At 41.0% G+C, this 26,687-nt stretch overlaps 2 protein-coding genes across 3 annotated transcripts; both read right to left on the reverse strand.

Moving 5' to 3' along the window:
• Nucleotides 1-513: 513 nt before the first annotated feature.
• capslb (calcyphosine-like b) lies at nucleotides 514-7,619 on the reverse strand. 2 transcript variants are annotated; one of them, XM_085357883.1, is made up of 5 exons: nucleotides 7,438-7,619; nucleotides 4,951-5,088; nucleotides 3,214-3,391; nucleotides 2,710-2,919; nucleotides 514-615 (listed from the first exon to the last, which is right to left on the reverse strand). In XM_085357883.1, exons 1-5 carry the CDS (start codon nucleotides 7,617-7,619, stop codon nucleotides 514-516), a joined length of 810 nt encoding a protein of 269 aa, XP_085214009.1. The 2 variants fall into 2 exon arrangements, with proteins under 2 accessions (XP_085214009.1, XP_085214011.1); XM_085357885.1 differs by lacking the exons at nucleotides 514-615; nucleotides 7,438-7,619 and adding an exon at nucleotides 2,455-2,556 and having other exon boundaries at nucleotides 4,951-5,087.
• A 10,133-nt stretch (nucleotides 7,620-17,752) lies between these two features.
• LOC146628530 (uncharacterized) lies at nucleotides 17,753-25,035 on the reverse strand. The gene is made up of 10 exons (XM_085357886.1): nucleotides 24,840-25,035; nucleotides 23,653-23,854; nucleotides 23,395-23,563; nucleotides 22,175-22,268; nucleotides 22,010-22,045; nucleotides 20,514-20,567; nucleotides 20,214-20,341; nucleotides 19,726-19,858; nucleotides 18,600-18,670; nucleotides 17,753-17,983 (listed from the first exon to the last, which is right to left on the reverse strand). Exons 1-10 carry the CDS (start codon nucleotides 25,033-25,035, stop codon nucleotides 17,753-17,755), a joined length of 1,314 nt encoding a protein of 437 aa, XP_085214012.1.
• Between the last annotated feature and the right edge of the window lie 1,652 nt (nucleotides 25,036-26,687).

The raw sequence follows: 26,687 nt of genomic DNA on the forward strand, positions 1-26,687 counted from the left end.
TGTGGATGCGTTGCTGTAGCAACTGTTTCTGTTTGTAGTCATGGAGATGCTAAACCCAATGCTGCTGCTTCAATATCTGACACAACCGACCTCACAATGGCTGAAACAAAAACAGGAATGTACGCTTTATACTCAGAAACAAGAAGTCTGTAATCTGTACTAAATACAACGTACATACTTTATGGAAATGTCTAAATGTACTCGTGTTGATGTAACGTGGAATTGTTTTTATTTAATCACAATGCATATCAGTGTATATAGTAATAAAGTGGAAAATGAAATCCTGCTGTTTCACTGTGATGTAATTAGTAATGAAAAATGTGCACACGATACAAAAATGATAAAAGTCGGACCAATCTGTGTAACTGCATTTATTTAGAATATGACTTCTAACTGAAAATATGACAGAATTCAGGCTGCAGAATTGATCAGACACATCATTATGATCATTTAAAACAAATTCTGTTTGTCGGAAATCCATGAGGTGCTTAGATTCTGGAGTTTTAATGTGATTCAGAGCTTCCAAGCGTTTTTCATCATTAGTATAAAGTAGACGTCGCTGTCGATGGAGGCGCTGACGCCACTGTAATAGTTCATAAACTCATCATGGGTCACCTGTCAAGTACAAGAAACCTGCTTTAATGACAGCTTAAATACAGAGATCAAACACGACAGTACTTCAAAGTGTTACTATGAAGACAAACAGCAGAGATGAAGAGGAAGGGGCCAACTTCATCGGTTAGATCAGAATGAAACAGCGGCCCGTTTCTTCTTGTGTGGCTTTAAAGTTTAAAAGGAAAATTTTAAAAAATGAGGTGCCTCACCTGATTGACATCCATCCATCCACTCTTTCATCCAATCATCCATACAGGATAATCAATTTTTTTTCTTGTTTAAAATTGGAAAAACAAAGTAACAATATAGGCCCATTTTGATTTGCACAAAAAATTATTGAAAAAACAAAAAACTCAAATCAAAATAAGGCAATAATCTCGAGGTGTTCTGTGTACAAAAAAATTAAATGAAGCAAAGTATGGGGGTAACATTTCAAATAGTTATGAAATTCCCTAACAACTGTAAACACCTTAAATTGCAGTCAGATGGCTCTTTAGACAGAGGTGATCTGAATCTAACTGTAAATCTTTAAAGACAGGTTTATGGATAGATATGAAGTTATTTATGAAATAAAGAGAGTAATGTGATGAAATCAGATATGTTTGGGATGGATGGGCTTTGCGCTATGAATTCTATAGTGAAAGTGTCGTTTTGTCTCTCTGTCTCTCATATAATAGGCCAGGGCCTATTATATGCCACAGCCTAAAGGCAGCAGAATTGCAGAGGCTGGAGTGACCACTGGCTATATGCTTGCAGGGTGGTGGGTCTCAGAGGACAACTTCTAACCCTGTTAAAGGCAACACGTGGAGTGCAACTGGCATTGTGGCATAGCCGGCTCTGGCCTTGGGACTGTGTGTTTTTATTTGATTCATAAATGGGACACTGGACTGTTTTATCCTTTATCTCTTGATTTTTTGTCAATAAATTGTCTTTTAGAATTTTATTGACTGTCATCTTTTTGCCCACGACTGAGACGGTTGGTCAGACCTAGAATCTTTCTTTGGGTGTGTTACAGTCATGTTACTTGGGGTATACTTACTTAACTTTTAAGAGATGTTTAATTTTTCATCACCTTATTTTCCACATTTTCCAACCTGTGCATGATATTATGGTGTCAGATGCTCATGCTAAAGTTTAAAATATAAAGGTAATGATATGTAAAAATACTCCCTATGAGCCAAAAGATCTTTGTAAATATTACAGCTCATGAGCACTGGGTGCTGAACCAAGGCAGACTTCACAAATCATCCAATCAGAAGAAAGCTGATTTAAAAGTAGGAGGAGATAAAGCAGCTTGTTTCAAACAGAGGTTGAACTGCAGGCTGCATTAAGGCGCAGTATAAGATAAAGAAGGATGATTTTGAAGTGTGAATCATGCACAGCTGCTCTGGGAGAGTGCAAGAATAAAAATGTGGAGCAGGAAATGATGAGAACTGATCACCTCTGCGCGAGTTTCATATCTGCATGGAAACAGCGCGGCTGTGTTTGTTTACACAGCAGTTTGTTTACATCCAGAAAGTGAAAGAGAAAAAGCTGATTGGTTAGGTTGAACCACAGTAAGAAGCCAGAGTGAAGCAGCCTGCAGTGCGTGGACTAACACGCTAAATGAACGCTTTCACTGCTGAGTTTGTATGTTGTCTGGTTCTTTGAGTCCATCTCATTGGAACACATTTACAAGTAAAACCATACAACATACCCTGCAGAACATTACCAGATTCCCCAGGGAGGAAATTTAATCACAGCTTTTCTACAATGGAAAACACCTCAAAATGGAAATACTCGCCGCCCTCCTACCACCACCCAAAAACCACGGAGCTCGATTACCAGAACGCCGCTAATTCAGAGTTTCCAGGCATTTCTCATCATCACAATAAAGTAGACGTCTGTATCGATGGAGGCGCTCACACCAGCGTAATAATTCATAAACTCCTCCTGGGTCACCTTCAGAGAGGAGCATACAGTTTCATCAACGCTGAGGAAAGTGCACACCTAAAGTCTGTTTCAGTGCAGGAGCTACTGGTCTGTGGGCCACAGTCACTGACCTCCACCCACACAGACACCGCCTGTCTGGCATTCCTGTCAGAAGCTCGTTACCTTTCCATCTTTGTCATACGGAGAGTCAAAGCTATCCAGGAATGTCCTGAAGACCTGGTCCTCCGTCCACTCTCCGTTCTGGTACTTGGGGTGGTACTTGGCGTTGTAAACACCCCGCAGGTCTTCGATGGTGATCACCCCGTCACCCGTTTTATCCAGCTTCCGAAACGCCTGCATGACCACCTCCTTCCGGGCCTTGGACATTGGCGGCTGCAGTTAACAGAAGGGGAAGTTAAAGGAGTGAAGATTCAGTTCAGTCCAGCTTATGACACATCATTCAGTAGTTTGAAACAGACGATCGCTGACTGCAGATTAAAACATCCATGCCATTTAGGGGCCTTCACAACTATTTTTTATTCAGAGCAGCTGTTCACCTTGAAACACGAGCACTGAAACCACAGTTGTTAAAAACGTATGGAAGGAGGGCTTTGGGGGTATTTTTTAGTTCTGGCTGACTGATAGGAGGCGATCTCATCTCATGCTCTCATCGTTGGTCTGATTTACCCTGAGAGTGACGAGGAACTCGTCGAAGTCGATGGTCCCGCTGCCGTCACGGTCAAATTGCTGAAACAGAGCTGTGGCCTCGTCCTTCTCCATCAAGACCCCGTAGTCGTTTAACCCCTTCATGAACTCCTTGAAGTCCAGCGAGCGGTTGTTGTTGTCGTCCATCACTCTGAAGGTCCTGACAAACAAAATCAGCGAATCAGACAGCAGCATTTCAGTTTTATACCATTGAAAAGTAAAACTTTATTTTAAAAAAACTATAACTGTCTATATGTCAGTTAAAGTAAATAAGTAGTAAACTGTATTTTTAGTCCTGAGTCCCCTGATATTTGAGCTGCTTCAGAACAGACAGTTTCACTTCTGTCTTTACCGCTTTCATGTAGCTTTAGAAAAAAGAAACATTGTTTCCTTTAGTCAGCGCTGGATGAAGGATTCAGATCTGATGTGTGAAGTATGAATAATGTCATTACTGTGACTGCAGCTCACCAACTGATCTTATGAACTCATGTTTTTAAATCATCATCCAGCTGTAGAGCAGCAGAGTATGCAGCAGCTCAAACTGAAAGTACTCCAGTACTGCAGTGCTGGGAGTAAATGTGCGTATTACAGGACCTGAGGTTACTGCACAGTGTACAGCTGAACATCAGCGGAGTGAAAACCACAAGAAGAGCAACAACACGACGAAGACAAACACAACAACATCCTGCAGCCGTGCCGACTCAGCGATGATCTGACAGGAAAACCTCAGCGTAAACATCGATGTGAGTGCTTCATTACTCTCATCTGACCCCGAAACCCACCGCCGCTGCATTAAAGGGACAAATCACAGCCAGCAGAGGACCTACACTCCACGACATTTACTCCACTGCATTAAAGAATAACTGAGAATGTCTGCCTGAGTCATGAACCGATCTGAGAGAAGGGCCCAGAACAGACGACTGCAGATGGAAGTGACAAGCTTTGGTTGACTATAGAGGTCCCTATAATTTCTGATCATGGAGAAAAGAGACCTGCGAAGGACTCTGAAGCAGTCTGAAATTAAAAACACAGATTTTTTTTACTTCTAAAGAGAATAAAAAAAATCTTTTTTTAAGGATCCAGGGGTTTTATATTAGGGGGGCTAACACAACAGAAGAATTAGCAGCTTCGCAGCAGGTTCTCGTCTTTGTAGAAGCTGACGTTTGTTGTTCAGTTTGATAAAATGGAAAAAGGAACGAGTGACTGGAGTCTATTTTTCAGTGTGATGATGAAGCTCGGGCATCTTTACGTGTTTGCGAACTTTTAATAATTTTGATTCTGTTTCTTAACTCAGATTTTTTATGTTGGTACTACCAACCTCTGTATATTTTATATATTTATTTTATTTTTACTCTATTTAATTTGTAAAATATGTGCACACACACACACACATATATACACACACGTAGACATACATATTTAGTATACACATTCAGTAATATGTATACACTCTTATATTGTACATATATTTATTCATATAATTCTCAGATTTAGCCATTCTTATATTTGCTTGTTCTTATGTTATTGTACTTTGCACACCTCTGTTGCTTGTGAAGCTCGCACACAAGAATTTCGCTCACATGTACTGTACCAGTGTACCTGCACATGTGATGTGACAATAAAAGTGATTTGATTTGACATCTTTATAAACACAGAATTTCCTTCTTTTTTTCTTCTGGATTGGAATGTTGAATGTGTGAACAGGTGTGTGAAGCTCACCTGCCCAAACCTTTGATCCCAGACGAGCCTCGAGTCAGACACTGCAGCCGGAGTCTCTCTATGGGGTCTGAACACTCGGACAGCTGGCGCTTGGCATTCATCGCCATCTCTCTGTCGTGTCTCGATGTGCCCGCCATCCTTGACATAACACAGACCAATCAGGTTTCACTCTGACAGCTGATCTATACCTTAACTCAGCCTACAGTGTGCTGTGTGTGTCTGTCTGACCTCAGCCAGATAAAATATGAAATGTTATGTTAAAAAATTTTTTTTAAATGTCACTTCCTGGAGGTGTGACAGATACCTCTTAAATCATATTTAGACAAAGCGTCATCCGTTGAACCGCCATGATCAGCCAACCAGGACGCTCCAGAAAACCACATCCATGGATGTTTTTCTATCCCTGTGATTATCTTCACTGTTGTGTGCAGGACCAGACTTTAGGTTGAGGCCACAACCACACCTGACCCCCTATTAGCGCTGTCTACAGGCTCAGGTGTGTTTGGACATGAGGGCTGTGGTCAGATAGTCTGTTTTGATAACTGTTTCTTCATTTCTTTCTTATTTCTTTGAAGATCATGTCACGGAACATTGAACATTGGGATCGATATTGTGGGACTCTTTCTTATTAATTCTTATTGATTATTATCCATCCTGTGTTTTGGTTTTAGTTGGTCGTTTAGAGTTTTTAGTTTATTACGTTTAAGTTTTTCTGTATTTTACTTTTTTCCTGTGTTTCTCTCTGAGCTGTTGGATCAGTCTGAACTGAGAACCTGCGAGCAGCACAACGGGTTAAGAACTCTTCAGTCTGGATTTTTGTTGAGTCTGCATTATAAGCATTATTTCTTTTGTTTTATTTACTGTGATTTATCTTTACTGTAGAAGAGTGACATGGTTACATTAATTATGATATTTAAAAAATAAATATCAATATTATCAATAATGCACAAATATTAAATATTTAAATAATGCAAACAATTTTGTAATCTTCCTTTTTACACGTTCACCGACTCTGTGAACTTATTTATTTTGCTATTTTACCAAAACATCAAAGAAATTAAAACAAACTGTGGAAGCCCTCTGTATTATTTTATTGTTTTGGCTTTTAAATGAAGTTTCATTCAGCCCTACTTTCATTTATTAACTGATTAGATTTCATGTAAATACATTTAAATCTATTTCATTTTTCTGTTCTAATTTATCTGCTTTATTCAGCATTTGTTTTGTTTTATTCATTTTTGTTGCCTTTGATCCTTTTGTTCTTATATGTTAATGTTAGATTCAAGTTACTTGTACTGTTTTATTATTTCTTTTGTTTTTTCATATTACATTGTCTTGCTGTCAGTCATCTGAAGACTAAATTTTCTCACCTGTATGAGAGATGTTAAAAAAAGAGAGGCTCACTGAGTTTGTGTCTAAACTGATCCAGATATTTATAACAGCTTGAAGTCTTAAAAAAAAAAACCTGATCCACAGCCCGCACATCTTCTTACTCTAATGTTGCTGTCAGTTTCTTGATATTTATTTATAATTTGTCAACCCTGAATGTTTCACTTGGTGACTTGTATAAATTGCGCTTTTCCTCATATCTTAACATATTGTATTGATAAATAGTCTAGTTTGTTTTTGTCAATGCTACTGTACTGGAGCAACTGTAACCCACATAATTTCCCTAGGTATTAATAAAATATTCTGATTCTAAAAGACAAACAGCTCCACCTGCTGGAGGCTGGAAGCACCTGCAGGCTGAACATTAAAAATTAAAGAAGGAAAAGTTTTCATTTCATTCCAAGAAAGAAGTTAAAAAGGAGAGAGCAGGCCCAATATCAGCAGCAGTTTGTAATGAAGCAAAATATTTATTTACGAAATTATGGTTAAAATAAAAACTGAAGTACAAGTATTTCAGATTTGAAGTACATTATATCACAGTACCACATGGAATATTTCTATTTTATTCTACAAATAAAGTTTGTACAGTGAAATATTTCAGATTTCCTTCATCTTTCTGACAACTGCAGCTACCTTCAGCAAAATAACCACATGCGTTAAACAAACGCAGACAGCAGGATCGTTTTCCTGCTGGTCACACTAAATCATTTGAATGTTAAATGAAGCTTCAGCCTCCGTCACCTTACTGCTTTGCCTCCACTAGATGACCTCATTATATTATATATATCTATCTCTCTGTGTGTGGAGTGACGTAACATAAATGTAACATAAATGTAACATAAATGTGTGTATTTATTGTGTCGTCTATGTGTAAACTGTGTGGGCCTGTGAAAACAGTAGCTTCTCTTCATGCACAGACATACAAATCAACAACAGCCGATGCTCCAGCTGTTAGTTTGAGGCTCTTACTGTTGTGTCTGCTCCCTGCTTTTATTTTTAAATCTCCACACTTCCTGTTGATTCTTGTTCATCCTCAAAGGTTCTGATTTCCAAAAGCGAGAAAATGGAAGCGTAATGGAGGATCTGAAGGTGTGTTACCTGTCCTGCTGTGTGTCCGCTGTCTGTAGCTTAGTGAGGCTGAAGAGGTAAACACGAAGCCCAAGAGGAGGAGGATCAGTGTAAGCACAGAGAGGAGTCCGACTGAGGAGTTTTAACACTTTAACCTTTAGATTCTTGCTTTCTCCCGGTCTGCCCCTCCCCAAACGATACTCCGTTACCATGGAGACTTGCTGATCCATTCTGCGTTGTGATTGGCTCTCCCATGCTCAGTGGGAGGAGTTCCGGTGTTTCTCTGTGAGTAACCGGAGGTATATGTTTAGTTCAACAGAGACTAAATTTATGGCGTTAATATCCGGTAAACTGAAGAGCCCGTGATAGTATTTTTTTTAATTAGGTCTTTTCCTTCTTCCACAAACATATTAATAAAAAAGATGTAGAAATATATATTAGAATATGTATTTTAAAATATACAGTACTGTGCAAAGTTTTTAGGCAGGTGTGAAAAAAATGCTGTAAACAAAGAATGCTTTCAGAAATATAAATGATTGTCTATTGGCCCCAAATTAATTCTGCAGCAGAGCAATGACCCCAAACATACAACCAAATGCATTAAGAACTATCTTCATCACAAAGAAGAACAAGAAATGCTGCCCCCCACAGAGTCCTGATCTCAACATCATCAAGTGTGTCTGGGATTACATGCAGACACAGAAGGATGGGAGGAAGCCTACATCCGCAGAAGATCTGTGGTTAGTTATATGTTTGTGTGATCCACACAAATATGTGGTCACAATTTTGAGTTAAGTGGCGTGATTTATGGAGATTATTATACATGTTTTATGTTGCTGGTTTATTGGTGTAATTTAAATCTGCAACGTCATGTAAGTTCTCTGTTGCCAGGAGAGTGTATAACACTTTGGACAGTAGGGGGCAGCAGCGTGCTTTGTGAACTGAGTCGGGTGCATAGCTGCCGTAAGCTTGCATTCTGGCAAGACTGACCAGGCAAACGGCAGCGTGTCTCCTGTGTTCACATTCTCTCCTGTGTTACAGGTAAGTATTGTGGTTAAAAACATAAACAAATACACAGCTGGACACTGTTTAGTGATTGTAAATTTGATTTTTTTTACTGAATAGAGTTTTAATGAGTCACTCACCAAAGTGAATCAGGTTTTTTGAGCCATTTGAGCCACTGAGTCAGTTGACCAGAGAGTGCAAAAAATGTATATTTTCACTCAAACTTAAATTGTTTCTCTTTTCATATATATCCTACTGCTAAGATGAGTGGTTCTAAAAGAAAACAACTATTTTATAGAGCAAAAAAGAGCAAAAAAAAATTTCTAAAGGGAACATTTATTTTGTTTATTTTATTTTATTAGTATTTTCCTTAAACGTGTCAAATATATATTTTCTCATCTAAATGTCCATTGAATTATTTTCCTTATCTGTTTCATGGGAAAAGAGGTGTATTTGTCATTTGTTTCATTCATTTCAACCTTTTGTTGTTTTATCCCAGTAGTGTTGATTAATATTGAAGTGTTTTGAGTTACAAAAAGAGTGGAGCAGATATGCTTGTGTTGTATGAATAAATTCTGGCAAGACTGACTGGGCGAATGGCAGTCTCCTGTGTTCACTTTCTCTCCTGTTTTACAGGATTGTAATCTGGCTGCGTACCCACCATAGCGGGGCCTGTAACATTTGGAACAGTTATTTAAGTGGAATTATTTAAGTGACAGGAAACAATTTGTGAAGCTAGGTGTCCAGTCCTCATCATGCTTGGACATTGCTTGTGGTGTTCCACAAAGCTCTGTACTGGGTCCAAAAATATTTATTATTTATATAAATGATATTTGCAAGGGATCTGATATATTAAAATTAGTATTATTTGCAGACAACACAAATATTTTTTGTTCTGGTGGGAATCTAAAGGAGTTGCTCGATACAATTACTTCAGGAATGTTCAAAATTTAAAAATGGTTTAAGAGGAACAAACAATTGCTAAATATAAGGGGTCGGGTGCATTGTGTGCCGGGCGGCGGCCAGGAGCGGAGGCCCTGGCGGACTGATCCCCAGCTGCCAAGACTGGCAATTGGGACATGGAATGTCACCTCTCTGGTGGGGAAGGAGCCTGAGTTAGTGCGTATGGTTGAGAGGTACCGGCTAGATATAGTCGGGCTCACCTCTACGCATGGCTTGGGGTCTGGAACCAGTCTCCTGGAGAGGGGCTGGACTTGGTCTCAGTCTGGAGTTGCCCCTGGTGAGAGGCGGTGGGCTGGGGTGGATATTCTAATATCCCCTTGGCTTGCTGCCGGTATGTTGGGGTTTTTCCCGGTGGATGAGAGGGTTTGTTCCCTGCGCCTTAGGGTCCGGGAATGGGTTCTGACTGTCATCTGCGCTTATGCGCCGAGTGGCAGTTCAGAGTACCCAGCCTTCTTAGAGTCCCTGGGTGGGGTGCTGGAAGGTGCTCCACCTGGAGACTCGGTTGTCCTGCTGGGAGGCTTCAGTGCTCAAGTGGGTAATGACAGCGAGACCTGGAGGGGCATGATTGGGAGGAACGGCCTCCCTGATCTGAACCCAAGTGGTGTTTTGTTATTGGACTTCTGTGCAAATCACAGTTTGGCCATAACGAACACCTTGTTCGAACATAAGAGTGTCCATAAGTGCACGTGGCACCAGGACGCTATAGGCCGCAGGTCGATGATCGATTTTGTAATCATATCACCAGACCTGCGACCATATGTTCTGGACACTCGGGTAAAGAGAGGGGCTGAGCTGTCAACTGATAACCACCTGGTGGTGAGTTGGATCAGGTGGCGGGGGAGGACGCTGGACAGACCTGGTGCACCTAAACGCATAGTGAGGGTGTGCTGGGAATGTCTAGCAGAGGCCCCAGTCCGCGAAATCTTCAACGCACACCTCTGGCAGAGCTTCAACAGCATTCCGAGGGAGACTGGGGACATTGAGTCCGAATGGACCATGTTCAGCGTCTCCATTGCCGAAGCTGCTGCATTGAGCTGTGGCCGCAAGGTGGTTGGTGCCTGCCGTCGTGGTAATCCTCGAACCAAATGGTGGACACCAGAGGTGAGGGGAGCCATCAGGCTGAAGAAGGAGTCCTATCGGGCTTGGTTAGCCTGTGGGACTCTGGAGGCAGCCAACAGGTATCGACAGGCCAAGCGGAATGCGGCTCGGGCAGTGGCTGAAGCAAAAACTCGTCTGGGAGGAGTTCGGAGAGGCCATGGAAAAAGACTTTCGGACTGCCTCGAAGAGATTCTGGCAAACCATCAGGCGTCTCAGGAGGGGGAAGCAGTGCTCTACCTGCACTGTGTATAGTGCTGGCGGAGCGCTGCTGACTTCGACTGAGAAAATTGTCAGGCGGTGGAAGGAATACTTTGAGGACCTCCTTAATCCCACTGACACGTCTTCCGAGGAGGAAGCAGAGTCTGGGGATGAGGGGAATGACCCGCAAATTTCCGGAGGCGAGGACACTGAGGCAGTTAAACAACTCCTTGGTGGCAGAGCCCCTGAAGGCTCTGGATGTTGTAGGGCTGTCCTGGTTGACACGCCTCTACATTGTTGCGTGGAGATCAGGGGCAGTATCCCTGGACTGGCAGACCGGGCTGGTGGTCCCCATCTTTAAGAAGGGGGACCGGAGGATGTGTCCCAACTACAGGGGGATCACACTCCTCAGCCTCCCTGGGAAAGTCTATGCCAGGGTGCTGGAAAGGAGAGTTCGTCCGCTAGTCAAACCTCAGATACAGGAGGAACAATGCGGTTTTCGTCCTGGTCGCGGAACACTGGACCAGCTCTTTATCCTCTCAAGGATACTTGAGCATGCATGGGAGTTTGCCCAACCAGTCTACATGTGTTTTGTGGACTTGGAGAAGGCATTCGACCGTGTCCCTTGGGGTGTCCTGTGGGAGGTGCTGCGGGAGTATGGGGTGTCTGGCCCATTGCTATGGGCCATTCAATCCCTATACAACCGTTGCAAGAGCTTGGGTCGCATTGCCGGCAATAAGTCGGACTGGTTCCCGGTGGGTAATGGGCTCTGCTAGGGCTGCCCTTTGTCACTGATTCTGTTCATAAGTTTTATCGACAGGATTTCTAGGCGCAGCCAAGTGGCGGAGGTCTTTCACTTTGGTGGCCTCAGAATCTTATCTCTGCTTTTCGCGGATGATGTGGTTCTGTTGGCTTCATCGGGTGAGGGCCTCCAGCTCGCACTGGAACGGTTCGCAGCCGAGTGTGAAGCAGTGGGAATGAGGATTAGCACCTCCAAATGTGAAGCCATGGTTCTCAGCCGGAAATGGGTGGAGTGCCCACTCCGGGTCGGGGATGAGTTCCTGCCCCAAGTGGAGGAGTTCAAGTATCTCGGGGTCTTGTTCGCGAGTGATGGGAGAAGGGAGCCGGAGATCGACAGACAGATTGGTGCAGTGGCTGCAGTGGTGCGGACGCTGCACCGGTCCGTCGTGGTGAAGAGGGAGCTGAGTGTAAAAGTGAAGCTCTCAATTTACCAGTCGATCTACGTCCCTACCCTCACCTATGGCCACGAGCTGTGGGTAGTGACCGAAAGAACGAGATCGCGGATACAAAGGGCAGAAATGAGCTTCCTCCGGAGGGTGGCTGGCCTCTCCCTTAGAGATAGTTCGGCCATCCGGGAGGGGCTCAGAGTAGAGCCGCTGCTCCTCCACATCGAAAGGAGTCAGCTGAGGTGGATCGGGCATCTGACAAGGATGCCTCCTGGGCGCCTCCTGGGGGTGTCCCACCGGGAGGAAGCCCCGGGGCAGACCCAGGACACGCTGGGGAGATTATATCTCTCAGCTGGCCTGGGAACGCCTTGGTGTTCCCCCGGATAAGCTGGAGGAGGTGGCTGGGGAGAGGGAGGTCTGGGCTTCTCTGCTTAGGCTGCTGCCCCCACGACCCGGCCCTGGATAAAGCGGATGAAGATGGATGGATGGATAAAATAGTCTTATTTGGAAATTTCCTTCGAAATGCACAAGTGCAGATTCATTTAGATTGTGTGGAAATTGAAAGAGTGCATAAGTTTCTTGGTGTGATTATAGATGATAAATTAAGCTGGAAGTCACATATAAATCATATACATAACAAAATTTCAAGAAAGAGCCATAAGGATAATCCATAAAAGTGGTTACAGAGATCATACAAATCCACTATTCTTAAAATCAAAAATTCTAAAATTCACAGATCTGGTTCATTTTCTAACTGCACAAATTATATATAAAGCAATAAACAACCTACTTCCTGACAATATTCTCAAATTGTTTTCTAAAAGGGAACGGGGATACAATTTGAGGGGGGAATTAAATTTAAAACATCCTTGTATCCGTACAACATTAAAAAGTTTTTGCATCTCTGTGTGTTGAGTAACGCTGTGGAACAGACTATGTAAAGATATGAAGCAATGTCCGATCATGGTGCAATTTAAACAGTGGTTTAAGGATATGGTTTTTGCAGGGTGCAGGGAAGAGGTTGAGAGTTGATAGGGTGTTCTTGTCCAATATTTTCATATGTGTGCGGGTGCACGGGTATGTTGGTATGGGTATATATATATCTGTAGGTTTTGTATCCCTTGAGGTGTTACTGGGGTTATTGAAAATGTGTATATGTGTGTATGTGTATACAGTGGGGCAAAAAAGTATTTAGTCAGCCACCGATTGTGCAAGTTCCCCCACTTAAAATGATGACAGAGGTCAGTAATTTGCACCAGAGGTACACTTCAACTGTGAGAGACAGAATGTGAAAAAAAAATCCATGAATTCACATGGTAGGATTTGTAAAGAATTTATTCGTAACTTAGGGTGGTGGACACACAATTAGGTGTGTTATTAGGTTAGGTACACACACACTTGTACCCCTCTCCTTGTTCGGCCTGTGAGTTTAGGTGGACGGCCTCGTCTTGGTAGGTTTACAGTTGTGCCATACTCCTTTCATTTCTGAATGATCGCTTGAACAGTGCTCCGTGGGATGTTCAAGCCTTGGGAAATCTTTTTGTAGCCTAAGCCTGCTTTAAATTTCTCAATAACTTTATCCCTGACTTAGACAACCTCTGAGGTCATCATGGAGCAGCTGTATTTATACTGACATTAGATCACACACAGGTGCACTCTATTTAGTCATTAGCACTCATCAGGCAATGTCTATGGAGAACTGACTGCACTCAGACCAAAGGGGGCTGAATAATTACACACACCCCACTTTTCAGTTATTTATTTGTTTGGAATGTTTGGAAAAATGTTTGGAATCATGTATGATTTTCGTTCCACTTCTCACGTGTACACCACTTTGTGTTGGTCTTTCACGTGGAATTCCAATAAAATTGATTCATGGTTGTGGCTGTAATGTGACAAAATGTGGGAAAGTTCAAATACTTTTTCAAGCCACTGTAAATGCATAAACATGCAAGATCTCCTGCCTGAAGTGCGGGAGTGAGCAAATTTATTAGACCACCTGTCGTAAATGCATGAAAATACAAATATTTTAGAAACATGCCAAAAGCTTTTTAACACAATAATTGTTGTTTTTTTATTAGGCAATTGACAAACTGAATTAATGTTTCTTTACCCAAAATTAAGCCGGCACACTGAGAAATCAGAAATCAATCAAGTAAGCAAGTAAATAACTCTAAATTGGCATCTTAATAAAGATAATAATAATAACTGAGTTCAGTTTTATTTTATTATATTTATATATCACCAAATCACAACAGCAATTGCCTCAAGGCACAATAATATGCTTGACTATTTTTCCGACTATTTTGTAAAAATGTAAATAAAAAAAATTGTGGATAAAACATCAATAATATTTTTGCAGTAAAAATATTATTTTATTTAAATAGCCTGCATATACTGCTCAGTTAACCATTACAGAAAACCCAAAAAGGATTCCTTTAATTATCAACACTGTCAATATTTGGGATAAAACTTTCATTGAGGAGCGGACAAATACATTTGCTAAGAACTGTTTACCAATCGAAACAAGACACCCTTCAGCCCAATTAACTTAAAATCTAAAGTGATACATGTTGTTTTTTACTATGTCAAAAAACAATTAAGCTAGTTTTCGTGATTTCATGATTTTAGAACACTTAACCCCTTTGAAGCAAATATGTGATTTCTTTGTCATATTGGCCATGAGAGATGTCCAAGCGCTATTGTCCATAAACGGGGGGAATGGTGTGTATGATTGTGGAAATCAGTGTATTCGGAAAATGGGGACAGAGCGTCGTCTTTGATAGCTTCCTACCCAACCAGTGAAAGCTTCAATGCAGAATGATTCCTGCTCCTAGCCGTTCATTGGCTCGCCATCCTTTTCCATACCCCAAAAGGTTCACCTGGCCTGCATTAAATAAACAAGGCCAATAAGAAATCACAAGAATAATACAAAAATGTCAGCCAGTTAAGCTAAAATACATTAAGTTATTCCTGTTTACACAACTTATAAATAGATAAACAAACAGTATATTTAACCAATAAGGATTTAACTAAAACATTTCAACTGCTATCCGGTTGTTCAGTGATGACGCGACGAATCCTACTTCCGGGTCTAAAGTAGTCTGCGTTTAATATGGCTTTTGTGTTGTTAACATGTTTAATGTTATGTATTTTCTTCTATTTGATCTTAAAAAGCTCCTAAAACAGTCAGTGATCACTGTTAACCTCCCTCGGCTTTTATTACCGCTAATCATTTATTTAAGCTCAGTTTTTAAAACCTTAGGATGTAACTACAGCCCAGCCCATGCAGCAGTATATGAATGACTAACTTCGTATTGTGGATGGATTATCTCAGTTGTTCTCCTGGCTGAAGTTTGGTCCTTTTACAGCATCCTGCCATGCGATTACATTTGTTCCTGACCACCGAGAACACTCACGGTAACTTTTATCGAGTGGGGAAAAAAGTTAGCTTGTTTATATTATGCTAACATAGCTGTGTCGCTAGCGGTCACGTAGCACATCATTATATACCAGCTAGCCAAACTTCAGTAACCCTACAAATGTCACTGCTGTTTAGTTTTCTGTCTTCATTTATGCTGGAAGTGATAGCAGAGCTGTACGTTTTAATTTGTTTCCAAAACCCCGCAGTCAGGACATGCTATATTGTATTTAGATAGAAGCTAGCGAGCTAACTCCCTGCTAACTTCTAACTCCGTTAAATGTCATAAATTCCGTTTTCATGGATGCCTGAATGTTAAACTCAATTGTTACACCTGGTAGAGCAGATCGCTGATCATTTTATTAAAGATGAAAGACTTTAGACAGTTTTTCAACTCTCAGTAATGCCATAGTGATCGTTTGATATATGGACCTGCAGCGGAGTTTAGACCCAGACACGGCTAGTGACGTCAGACTGAACAACCGGATACACATAATATATAGCTTCACAACATTTGTTATTCAACAACTATCGGTCAAATCAAAAATCAAAATCAAATTGTTTGGACCGGCAGCAGCCAATTAACCTATTGGCTGAGCAAAGTTATGTGGTTGGAGTCATGCATTTGTGATGCGTTCATTAGCAGGAAATAAGTGCAGGAAATTACTAAATTCTAGTAAAACAGATTTTACTCTGGGTTGCACTTGTACTTGTGACATGTGCAGTGACAATAAAGTTGAATTCTATTCTATTCTATTCTATATTCTTCAAGAACAGCTTGTTGCCCTATTGGGGCCCCTTGTTAACTCTCTCTCTGATTCTATAAATAACCTGGGCATCTATTTGGATAGCTCCTTTAAGCCCAAAAAAGTGTCATCTGTAGTTAAATCTAGCTTCTTTCAACTATGCCAGATTTCTAAAGCTAAGCGTTATATACAATACAGGAGACTTTGAAAAACTGATCCATGCTTTTGTGACCTCCAGGTGTGACTATTGCAATTCTCTTTACTGTAGTCTCCAATCCGTCTCTCTTCAAAGGCTACAACTGTCAGAATCCTGCGGCTCACCTTCTTGCCAGAGCTGGAAAAATTGATTCTATCACTCCAGCTCTTGTTGATTAAATTGGTTACCTATCAAATATTGCGGTCAGTTTAAAATTTGGCTACTCCCTTTCAAAATTCAGAATAATATTGCACCCAGTCAGTTATCTCACTGATCTTCTCAATCGGTACACTCCTCGCTGAGCGTTAAGATCATCAGGTCAATCACTCCTGGCCCAACCTAAGTTTAAGTATGTGACATTATTGAGGCTTCTTATCAGATGTGTTTTATGCTGAAACCAGCAAAAATTAAATGATTCATCATTCTGATAAAATGTTTCGTGCATGTTCATCGAGCCAAACATATATTTACTATATTACTTCATCATTGGATCTGGACATGAACCTGCAACATGAAGTGGATACTGATACCAAACTTTGCAGAAACCTTGGTTTTTAGTTTAAATGACCAAATAACATCCAATCAAAAATAACAACCTTCTTTCAAGGCTAGAAGTAACATCCCCCAAACTCTCCCCAGACATGCCACCCGCCACACCTCATCTGGTGCAGATAATTAGCAATTATGCCTCAACAACACCCAGACGCTCAGACTCAGTACAAGGCAAGTAGGGGTTACAGAGGGTGTAACACCTCATCACTGTATTATATCATTTACATTGTTGACCCTGTTTTTACCTCTGAGCATGACATTAAGCTCTCATTAGCACAATCCCATTTTAGATCAGCGTTTAGCATATACACTTTAGGATTACAGAATTTAAGATGAGATTTTCCTAAAAATGATATAGGTAGGCAGCTCATTCTAATTGTTATATGTTCCATACAGTGTGTATGATTTTCTGACTTGCCCCCAAAATTACAACTATTCTCTAAGTATTAACTTTATTTCCAGCCTTAATCATGCATCATCATTCATGTTTTTAAACATTCTTTTTTCATTCTAATAGAAAAACTGTTCCACTTGTTCCCTCACATAATTTCAAACCTTTAATAACCAGGAATTTAAAAAGTATTTATAAAGAACTTGTTAAAAAAAAAACTCAAAATGAAAACGAAGAGGTTGGAGACCAGATGATTAAAGTGGGGTCTGCAAACACAAAGAATCCAAGAAAACCATCAAATTACAGGAACCATGACATAAACTATAACAATAATGTAAATAACTTAATAAAAGTATGTTACTTTAATAAAATGTGAATTCTGTTGGTTATTTTTGTCTTTTTGTCTCTTTGAAAGATGACAGAGTTATACAAGAAACAAAATCAGAGTGAGACATTGAAATAAAGTTCACCAATTGTTGAATCAACCATGGACATCAAAACTATGCTGTATTCACCTGACTGGACACTGAACCATCACAAGCATCGGCTGCTGTAAAAGCACATTAACAAAGATCACAGCAGCTGACATTAAGGGTTTGTTGTGGGCTGCATCAGGCTGAGTCCCTGCACAGCGAGGCACAGAACCTCCAGCAGAACCTCTGGGGGCAGCTCGGGCCGGTCCCAGCCGTCACTCAACTCTTTCAGCTTCTGATCGTTCAAACAGATGAACTCGGCCGCCCAGCGGAGCTCCCCTCCCTCCTGCAGGGGGACGGGCAGGGACTCTGGCAGTTTGGCCCGACCGTCCTTCAGACCATCCACCTGGAGAAGCAGAGAGGGAGCTGTTCTCAGATCAGATTCAAACATGAGGAAGACTCTGCCCACAGGCTGCTGATAGTGGGCGGAGCTGCTGCTGATGTGCTTTTACATGTGTGGGATTTTCTGTTTAGTTTTAGTTTATTCTTCTTCATTATAAAAACATAATAGACGATGTTTTAAGGCAACGGTCCACAACCCCCGGGCCTCGGACCGGTACCGGTCCGTGAGTCATTTGGTACCGGGCCGCGAGAGTTGAGGCTCAGGTGTGAAATGTATGGTTTCAGGGTTTTTATCGGTTTTCAACATTATTTTGTTATCGTTTTTATCGTTTACTCGGTTTTCCTGGGTCTTTTCACGTGTGTTATGAATAAAAAAAAATTTCGGTACCGGTACTAGTTTTATTTTATCGTATTTATCCGCGACACCTTAAAGGGTGGTCCATGAAAATATTGTCGGGCATAAACCGGTCCGTGGCGCAAAAAAGGTTGGGGACCGCTGCTTTAAGGTGTCAGATTACACATGTTCAGTGTGCTGAGTCTGTAGGATAAGGTGTGATGAGACTGGCAGCTGTTGAGAGGAGCATGTAGATGAATGCAGATGAATGAGTGAATGAACCCACCAGCTGATTGAGCACTCTCAGAGTGTCTGGACTGCAGCAGGTCAGAAGTGGCGGCACTTCATCTGGCAGAGCTGCACAAACATGAAGAAGAAAGACAAAGTTTGATGACGATGTGACGAACTGAAACACTGAAACACTTTGCTTCAGATGTGTCAATAAAACTGTGAGCTGAGCTCTCACACACTCCCAAATAACACCTGAGCAGCTTTATCTCAGCTCCACCACCTCCTGCTCACATACCACACCTCATGTGGAGGATCTACATGTTACTGGATGGGATAAATGTCTCAGAGCGGGTCATCTGACTGGGTTCAGTGACCAGGTACCTAAAGCTGCTCACCCTCTCCACTTCAAGTCTCCTAACTTGAAGTTTATCCGGGGCTTCAAGCTAGGGGACTTGAAGTGGAGAGGGTGAGCAGCTTTAGGTACCTGGGCGTCTACATCAGTGAGGACCTCACCTGGACACTGAACACCACACAGCTGGTCAATGGCTGTATTTCCTAAGGAGGCTGAGGAAATTTGGTATGTCAGCCAAGATCCTCAGCAGGTTCTACAGCTGCGTTATGGAGAGCACACTCACCAGCTGCATCTCTGCATGGTACGGCAGCACTACTGCTATGGACCACAAACACCTGCTGACAGTGATAACAACTGCCGAGAATATCATTAGGACTCCACTGCCCTCTCTGCAGAGTATCTACCATCGCAGAGTCTAAAGGAGAACTGCCTCCATCCTCAAAGACCCCACACACACCCAACACGGTCTGTTCACACTTTTGCCCTCGAGACGAAGGTTTAGAAGTGTGAAATCCAGAACATCCCAATTCAACAACTCCTTCTTCCCCACTGCTATCAGATTCTTGAGCAGCAGTAATACTATTTTTTGCACATCAGGTCATCTTGCATATTAAGCTCATAGCTCTTTTGCACACACATTTATTTCACTCTTAAATTTTGTCTTCATTTATTTATTTATACTATTTGTATTTTATCTGTTCTATTTCTATTTATACATACTAACTGGGCATCTGTGTGTGGACAGCAAAGAAAGAATTTCATTGCACAGAGAAATGCTTTTCTTTGTATAGATGACAATAAACACTTTGAATCTTTGAATCTGACTTACTGTGCAGAGCGCTGACCAACATATGAACAGCATTCTGCTCACTTGTGGAGATGTTTGAGACATTGAGAAGGTCCATGAAGGAAGAGACAGCCTCAGACTCACACTCAAACACTCCATTACTGCAATGATCCAGCTGAGAGGAGCAGAGGATTGTGATTATTATTAATATTATTGTTAATAGTCTTGTTCTGGAGCATACATTTGTAGAAAGCAAGAGCTGGGGGTGGGCTACAGAGCAGCTTCCAGATGGGAGGAAAGTGACACACAGCTTGGCAGCGTGGTGTACCTGAACTAAAGCTGTGCTTGATTTAAGATCACAAATACAATCAGCAGGTCTGTTCTTTGTTCAGATAAACAAATAAAAAATAAGACAGGCCTGCTGTCCATCTGCCTGTAAGAGAGAGAAGTTTCCACCATTGCATTAACTGATAAAGACGTCAGTGAGAGATGAAACCTGATGAGGAGCTTTTTGTAAATATTCTCCTTACTGTTTTATCCAGCAGAGAGAGATTGTCTCCATCCTCTACGAGCTTGCTGAGTGTTTGCAGCAGATCACAACGGGTCGACTCAGGAAGATCTGCCAACGGCTGCAGTAGAGCTTCCTTCATCTCTAGTTCTGCAGCAAACAAAGAAACAGCAGCAATGAGCTGACCACACTGTCAGTACATGAAAACAGAGTTTGTGCTGGAACCAGCAGTTTGTTAAACAGCAGGTCTTAAATCTCTAAAGATAACAAGCGGATTATTTCAGAACTGTGAAGAGCTCAGCAGATTTAAACACACACTTACCTTCTTTTACTTTTTTCACAGTTGGATTGCTTACGTCATCACAAAGGAGCCAATCTGGAAACAGATCTCAAAGTGATTATCACCAGAAACTCTGAAAGTCTTTACTCTTACAAAACTGAACCACAGACAAACACACATTTTACAATAAAAGTCTGGACAGACCGACTCTTTGTTTATTCTTAGTTTTTTTTTCCTACTGATATTCAACTGATAACTACACTTTATTGCCAAAAGTCACTCGTCTGACATGACACGCATGTGACATCCCATTGTTAATCCACTGGGTTTATTATGATGTCGACTCACCCTTTACAGATAAAAAAGCTCTCAACTCTTCTCAGCCTTTCAACAGGTTTAAAAGTGTTTATGGGAATTTTTGCCCATTCTTCCAGAAGCACATTTGTGAAGTCAGACAGGGGTTTTCAATAAGAACGTCTGACACACAGACTCTGCTCTAATTCTTCCAAAATGTTTTCTATCGTGTTGACATCAGAACTCTGTGCAGGCCAGTCAAGTTCTTCCATACCGGACTAACTGATCCATGTCTTTATGGACCTACTGTGCGCATTTATGTTGGAACGGGAGGGGGCTGTCCCCAAATTGTTTCTACAAAGTTGGTAGTAGGAAGTTTTCCAAGATGTCTTGTTATGTTGACGCACTAACACTTCCTTTCCCTGGAACTAAGGTGCCAGGCCCTGCTGCTGAAAAACAGCCGAATACCATAATACTCGCTCCATCAAACTTTATACTAAGCACAATGCATCCAGAGAAGTTCTTGACAGTATTTTTAATTTCTTCTTCTTCAATAACACCATTCAAGCAATTTTTCCACACTTGCTACCTCCTGCTGGAACGCCAAAAAAGACCTCTAGGTACCGTTCAAAAAGACACTGAAAGACAGTCAGTTGGTTTTCAACATTAAAATGTTTGCTGGTTATTTCCTGCAAATTGTATCTGCAGAAAGTAAAACTCTGAAGGTAGAGACTCTGTGTAGAGAGCACTCTCTCCTGGGATAATGAAATGTGAGCACCTTTGTGTCTGTCTGTGAAGTTTTTTGGCTATTCATAATTATTTTTGGTGTGGAACCTAAAAAAAAAAACAACCCAAAAAAAACAAAGCTCATAGTCCAATGAGGATGACACTAAGCATAGGTCTAATCGTGGTTGGTTGAAATGTTGAAATGTTCACCTGAACAGGAAAAGGAGGGATTTATGACAAAGAGAGAAACAGCATAAGGACTTTTTTACTGATGTAAGCATTTCAATCTGGAAAGTGTCTGATTTTAACTCTGATGCTGAATAAATAAACTCTGAATAAACTCAGCAGTCTAAAGTGAAAGCTCGATGCTCCGTCGTCTTTGGTTTACAGTTTGATACAGATGTTTTTCTCTTAGTAACATTGAGTAACTGTGAGTGCGACTGTGAATACAAATATGACATCAAAAAAATGTTTTCAAATTTGCAAAAGAAGAGAAGTTCAGACACCCAGTGACCTACCGAGTAAACTACGAGTCCATGGCTCACATGAGATCTCTAAATGAGAGAAAAAGAGAAAGACTACTCAGTAACACCGACACACACACACACACACACACACACACACACACACACACACACACACACACACACACACACACATTAAACACAGTGTTGTGCTCTTACTCAGTTTCTCATTCTCTATCTTTATCTCCACCAGGCTATAAGCAAAGATGGATTTTGCTGGCACAGTGAAGCTTGTCTCCGCCTTACTGCTCCCCTGAAGAAATACAATATTATTATTATTATTATTTAGACCAATAATACATCTTTACAATCACAACGAGAGGGAGACAAGGTCAGAGAATCTTTACTATGACTTTGAGAGTTCTGGAGCTGCTGACAGCAACAGATCCACAGAGGGCAACCCCACACGAACCACAGATATACTCAGAGAACTGGAGTTATAGTAAGTAACAACTATTTTGACTATTTGCAAATGATTTCTCCTTCTGCTCAGTGTTTATTGGCGGTTGACAAACAACGTATTGGTGCATTACCCCACCAAGTTTATCGAGTGTGCACCAAAATGTCACTTAAAGATTAGATCCGATCATACAAATGCGTTTATCAAAGACAACTAAACATTGCCTGATAACTGTTACTTCTAGAAATACTTCTCAATAAATCAATTAACTCTAGTTTCAGTTTAATTCTGTTTAGGTTTTGAATCAGTGGTCTCATTTCAAAATCGTTGCTATATGTTCAGTGTTCCCACATGGTCACTTTAACAGTAGAAAGTTGTATTTATCGCTCTTTGTCACTCATGTCTATGTCACTCTTTTACTGCACTGTTTACTACCTGCACTGTTCTCACATGCCACCAAACCTGCAGGTTAAAGCTTGTTTAATGTCCAGTCACAGTGAGCTGTGTCTTCTTACAATCAGCTCCACCAGATATTATCTGGACAAGTTCAGACCTGCAGTGCCACCCAGGATAAATAACACCTCCAGCCACGGTTTAAGTTCAGTACCAGGCTTTAAGCCTTGTTTAGTCTGCATTTCTTCACTGAGCCTGAAGGAACATTGGGGTGACAGGATAAGTGTCCAACCCTCTTTACACATGAGACATGGATAAAGGCTTCAAACACTATGTCTGTAAATAAACCAAAAACATTGGCATATTATGTACTGATTATAACAGTCCGAGAAGTCTGCTGTTCATGGTTGTTGAATTTCAAATAAACTACCTTAGTGCCCCACCTAGCAGGTTTGTCTCCTAACAGTGGCCCTGGAATGACTCCTACAAGGTCTTGGTTTGCCCTAAAACAGTCTATGGGTTCCTGTATGTGAAGATCAGAAACAGATACTCTTGTCCCTGCAGACCGCTGAATTCACTCACTCACCTTTGCAAAGACACTCAGCATCTTTACATAAGAAGTGAAAATGGAGCCATCAGTCGTAGACTTTCTAATAATTTTGACAGGACTGGAGTTGTAAACTATTTGAGAGACAAACATCAGTTTATCCTTCTCTTTCAGTCCCAGCAGGTTCAAGGTATCCTTGTGTATTTTCCTGGATTTAAAAGGATCCAACACAGAGGAAAAATTGGCTTTTATTTTGAAAATACACAAATAAATAAATAATCAAAAAGACAGACGTACCTGCCCTTGAATCTGCTCACCACAGTTTTAACATTGGCCTTCTTTGTCATCATGCTGACGGGCTGAACCAGTCCATCCACAGAACTAGTGCTGGCATTAATATAAGCTTCACCCACATTACTGCATTCTCCACCTATACCTCCACTCCCACTCTTCTCTGTAGTGATCCTAAAGTCTTCTACCAAGACTTCCTCGGTGTAATCTGGCAGGAGAATGGAGCATCATTTTTCATACTCGGTTTCATTTTTTTCTGTTTCATATGAGGTCAGCATGCTGTCATGCAGGTCAGCTCAGTGAGGGTGAACTGTTTAGGAGACACAGGTTCATGAGTGGCAGGGTTAGTGGGCTTAGAAACCTTTTATTCAAGGCTTTACAGCGCTGGGTCTTTTTTTACTGTGCATAATCAAGATCTGGAAATGTGTGTTTTCACTTTACATTCTGAGGCGCTGTGGCTTCGGCTTCTTTTGGCCAATTTGCATGATTGACATCTCTTTTGAATTGTTTCAGCCAAATGAATCACAGCAATGTGGCATTGTTCATGTCAGTTCCACTAATTAGAAATTACAAGGTGAAAAATACACATCACCCTAAATTACAACACTTGCCCTGTAACAATCAAATGTCTGTAACTGGGCAGAAAATGGTGATTTTTAACGGAAACGTCTCTGAGGCATTGTGGAAGATGAAGTAAGGAAGGAAACATTCTGTAGAGCCAAATGGATGTTTACACATTGGAAATAACGAGCACGGTAAGCCCGATTTTCATGTTATTGATTGTCGATTATCAAAAATATTATGATCTTCTTTTGTGGCTGGTTTGGTGAATTTTTGTCACATTGTGATGAAACTTGCAAACCATCCTATCTTTGTAAATATGAACTACAAGTATACTTTGATAGGTAAAGTTAAGTGGTAAACAATCCTACTTAAATTTATGCTGGAATTATTGTGTGAATTAATGTGCATAAATTATGTATGATGGGATGGTATGCCGGAACACCGGGACTTTTATTACCAAGTCCATGTTACAGACGATTAAACGGGAACTTTGCCCTCTTGCTCCCAGTACCAGGGGCAATGGAGGGTAAATTTTAAACTGTCTCCTAAACAGCTCACCAGGTGAACCTGTTGACCTTCCTTCATAGAACCATGGTTACTCAGTAACGCCTTGTTTCTTGATAACGTACCTGGAGAGAAGTTTTCTTCCTCGGTGAGCTCGGGCAGGCTATAGTGTATCACTTTGTACTTCTGTACCGGCCAAAAAATTCCCTCAGTGACTTTGACCAGAGTCAGCAGATCCATTTTACAGTTTAAGTTATCATTAGAGATGAGGTCTGTTCCTCCCAGCGTCTGGACAAATGCTTTGGCTTCAGCAGCAAACATCTTCTGTGGAAACAAGAATAACATTTCTGTACGTCAGCACAGAAGATTTCCATTTTTTTTTCTACATTTATGGCACAGGAAGATCTTGAGGAAAGTAGTTTCTAGTTATTTGGCAGGTTTAGATGCATCAGTCAAAGCAGATGACTCAGTTAAAATATAATCAACAAATAAGAATTAACAGGGAAACTGAGATTAAAACACTCAGCGGGTGTCTGTATGGTTGGTGCAGATTTTCATACCAGGTGCCCTCCCTGATGCATTGCTACGAATTATATGTCATAACAAATGCACAAGCAAAAAGATAATCCAAGCAAATAATTTCATTTCGCTGGCGCAATTACATTTCTCTACAGTTTCACGCTCTCTGCATTTGGAGAGAAATCCTGCTCGCACGACTACATTTACTTTTAACAGTTTGGAGGCAGAACCTAAGGCAGGACGGGGTCACTTTGATGGACACCAGATTACTCAGCTCCCTGTGGGTTCAGGCTCCACTGTAATATTTCATCCAGATAATGTTTGGGTCCTCTGAACAGACAGACTGTGGAGTGGACTGGAGAGCAGGATGTGACAGGCTGTCATTTGGTAAGTAGCTCATTGGTCTGAACTAGTGTCTGATAAACAGCTGTTGCATCATGCTTTGGAAATCTAAAGGCTCCTATTACTACATTACACACAGTGATTGTAGCTGCTGTGTGACAGGTGTGCTAAGTTGTAATGCTTTGTGGTTATATCTGTAGTTACCTAAATCCTTTACTTATATAAAAGTAATAATACTATATTTATGTACATTCTGTAAAAGTACATTTTACTTAAGTAAGTACAAATATTATTCATGAAAATAATTCAATTATATATCATCGTTGAGTAGTTAAAGTGTACAACACAGCTGGAGCTAATTCACTGAAGCTAAACCACACAACAATTCATTAGCTGATTTATATTTTATATTAATCTCATTCTGATTAGACTTCATAATGGAATATGTGCATGAATAAATACAATAAAATAAATAAAAACTCAGTATGAAAGCCTCTGTGCTACACACCAGTCTTGAGGATTTTGTGACTTTTTGAAAGTAAGTTTGCCAGGTTAATACCTCCTCAAAAGTCCTTCTCAAAGTCAAGTGAGAGTTTAATGCAGCGCTGCCTGAACACAACCGACACTCAAAAGTCTCTGAATCTTTCTGAGGTTATAACAAAAAGATGATGTCATAACAATCCGTAGTTTTGTCATTCAGAGCGAATTTGCTCACACAGAGCTGATCGCCTGCACGTCTTTACTTCTGAACCACTCAGCTTCTTCAAGATGCTCCTTTTACCCCGATCATCTCACAAGTTAAAGTCATCAGTATGCAGATTTTCCACCGCCTTGTTTTAGCCCACAGTGGTATCACTGTCAGAGGCAATGAGTCTGGGAATAAATGTATTTGTGTTTGTTTTTTTAATATGGCTTTACATGTATTGACTCCTGCAGTAAAAAATCAGTAATGATCTCACTGATGGCATTGCTGGAAGCTAAATGACATCTGCTTGCTTTTCCTTAGTGTTCCTGCATGTGCATGTTAATACAGGGGTGCACTTACAAACTGCTCTAAACAGGATCTTCATCACTTCTCATCTGAGCAGAAATAAGATATTTTTCACATTTGA

The sequence above is a fragment of the Diplotaxodon limnothrissa genome, linkage group LG7, assembly GCF_057381915.1.
Source record: "Diplotaxodon limnothrissa isolate DT_005_m linkage group LG7, D_limnothrissa_male_GT1.1, whole genome shotgun sequence".
In the NCBI taxonomy this organism is placed as follows: Eukaryota; Metazoa; Chordata; class Actinopteri; order Cichliformes; family Cichlidae; genus Diplotaxodon; species Diplotaxodon limnothrissa.

Excerpts from the sequence above, each read along its gene's own strand:
- capslb (XM_085357883.1), bottom strand. The coding sequence starts at position 7,619 with ATGGTAACGGAGTATCGTTTGGGGAGGGGCAGACCGGGAGAAAGCAAG. Across the intron at positions 3,392-4,950 it reads GGGATCAAAGGTTTGGGCAG|GACCTTCAGAGTGATGGACG; the intron begins GTGAGCTTCACA and ends TTTGTTTGTCAG. Across the intron at positions 616-2,709 it reads CGTATGACAAAGATGGAAAG|GTGACCCATGATGAGTTTAT; the intron begins GTAACGAGCTTC and ends TGTACTTGACAG.
- LOC146628530 (XM_085357886.1), bottom strand. The coding sequence starts at position 25,035 with ATGTTTGCTGCTGAAGCCAAAGCATTTGTCCAGACGCTGGGAGGAACA. Across the intron at positions 20,342-20,513 it reads TGTGAAAAAAGTAAAAGAAG|AACTAGAGATGAAGGAAGCT; the intron begins GTAAGTGTGTGT and ends TGTTTGCTGCAG. Across the intron at positions 17,984-18,599 it reads TGAGAGTGCTCAATCAGCTG|GTGGATGGTCTGAAGGACGG; the intron begins GTGGGTTCATTC and ends CTGCTTCTCCAG.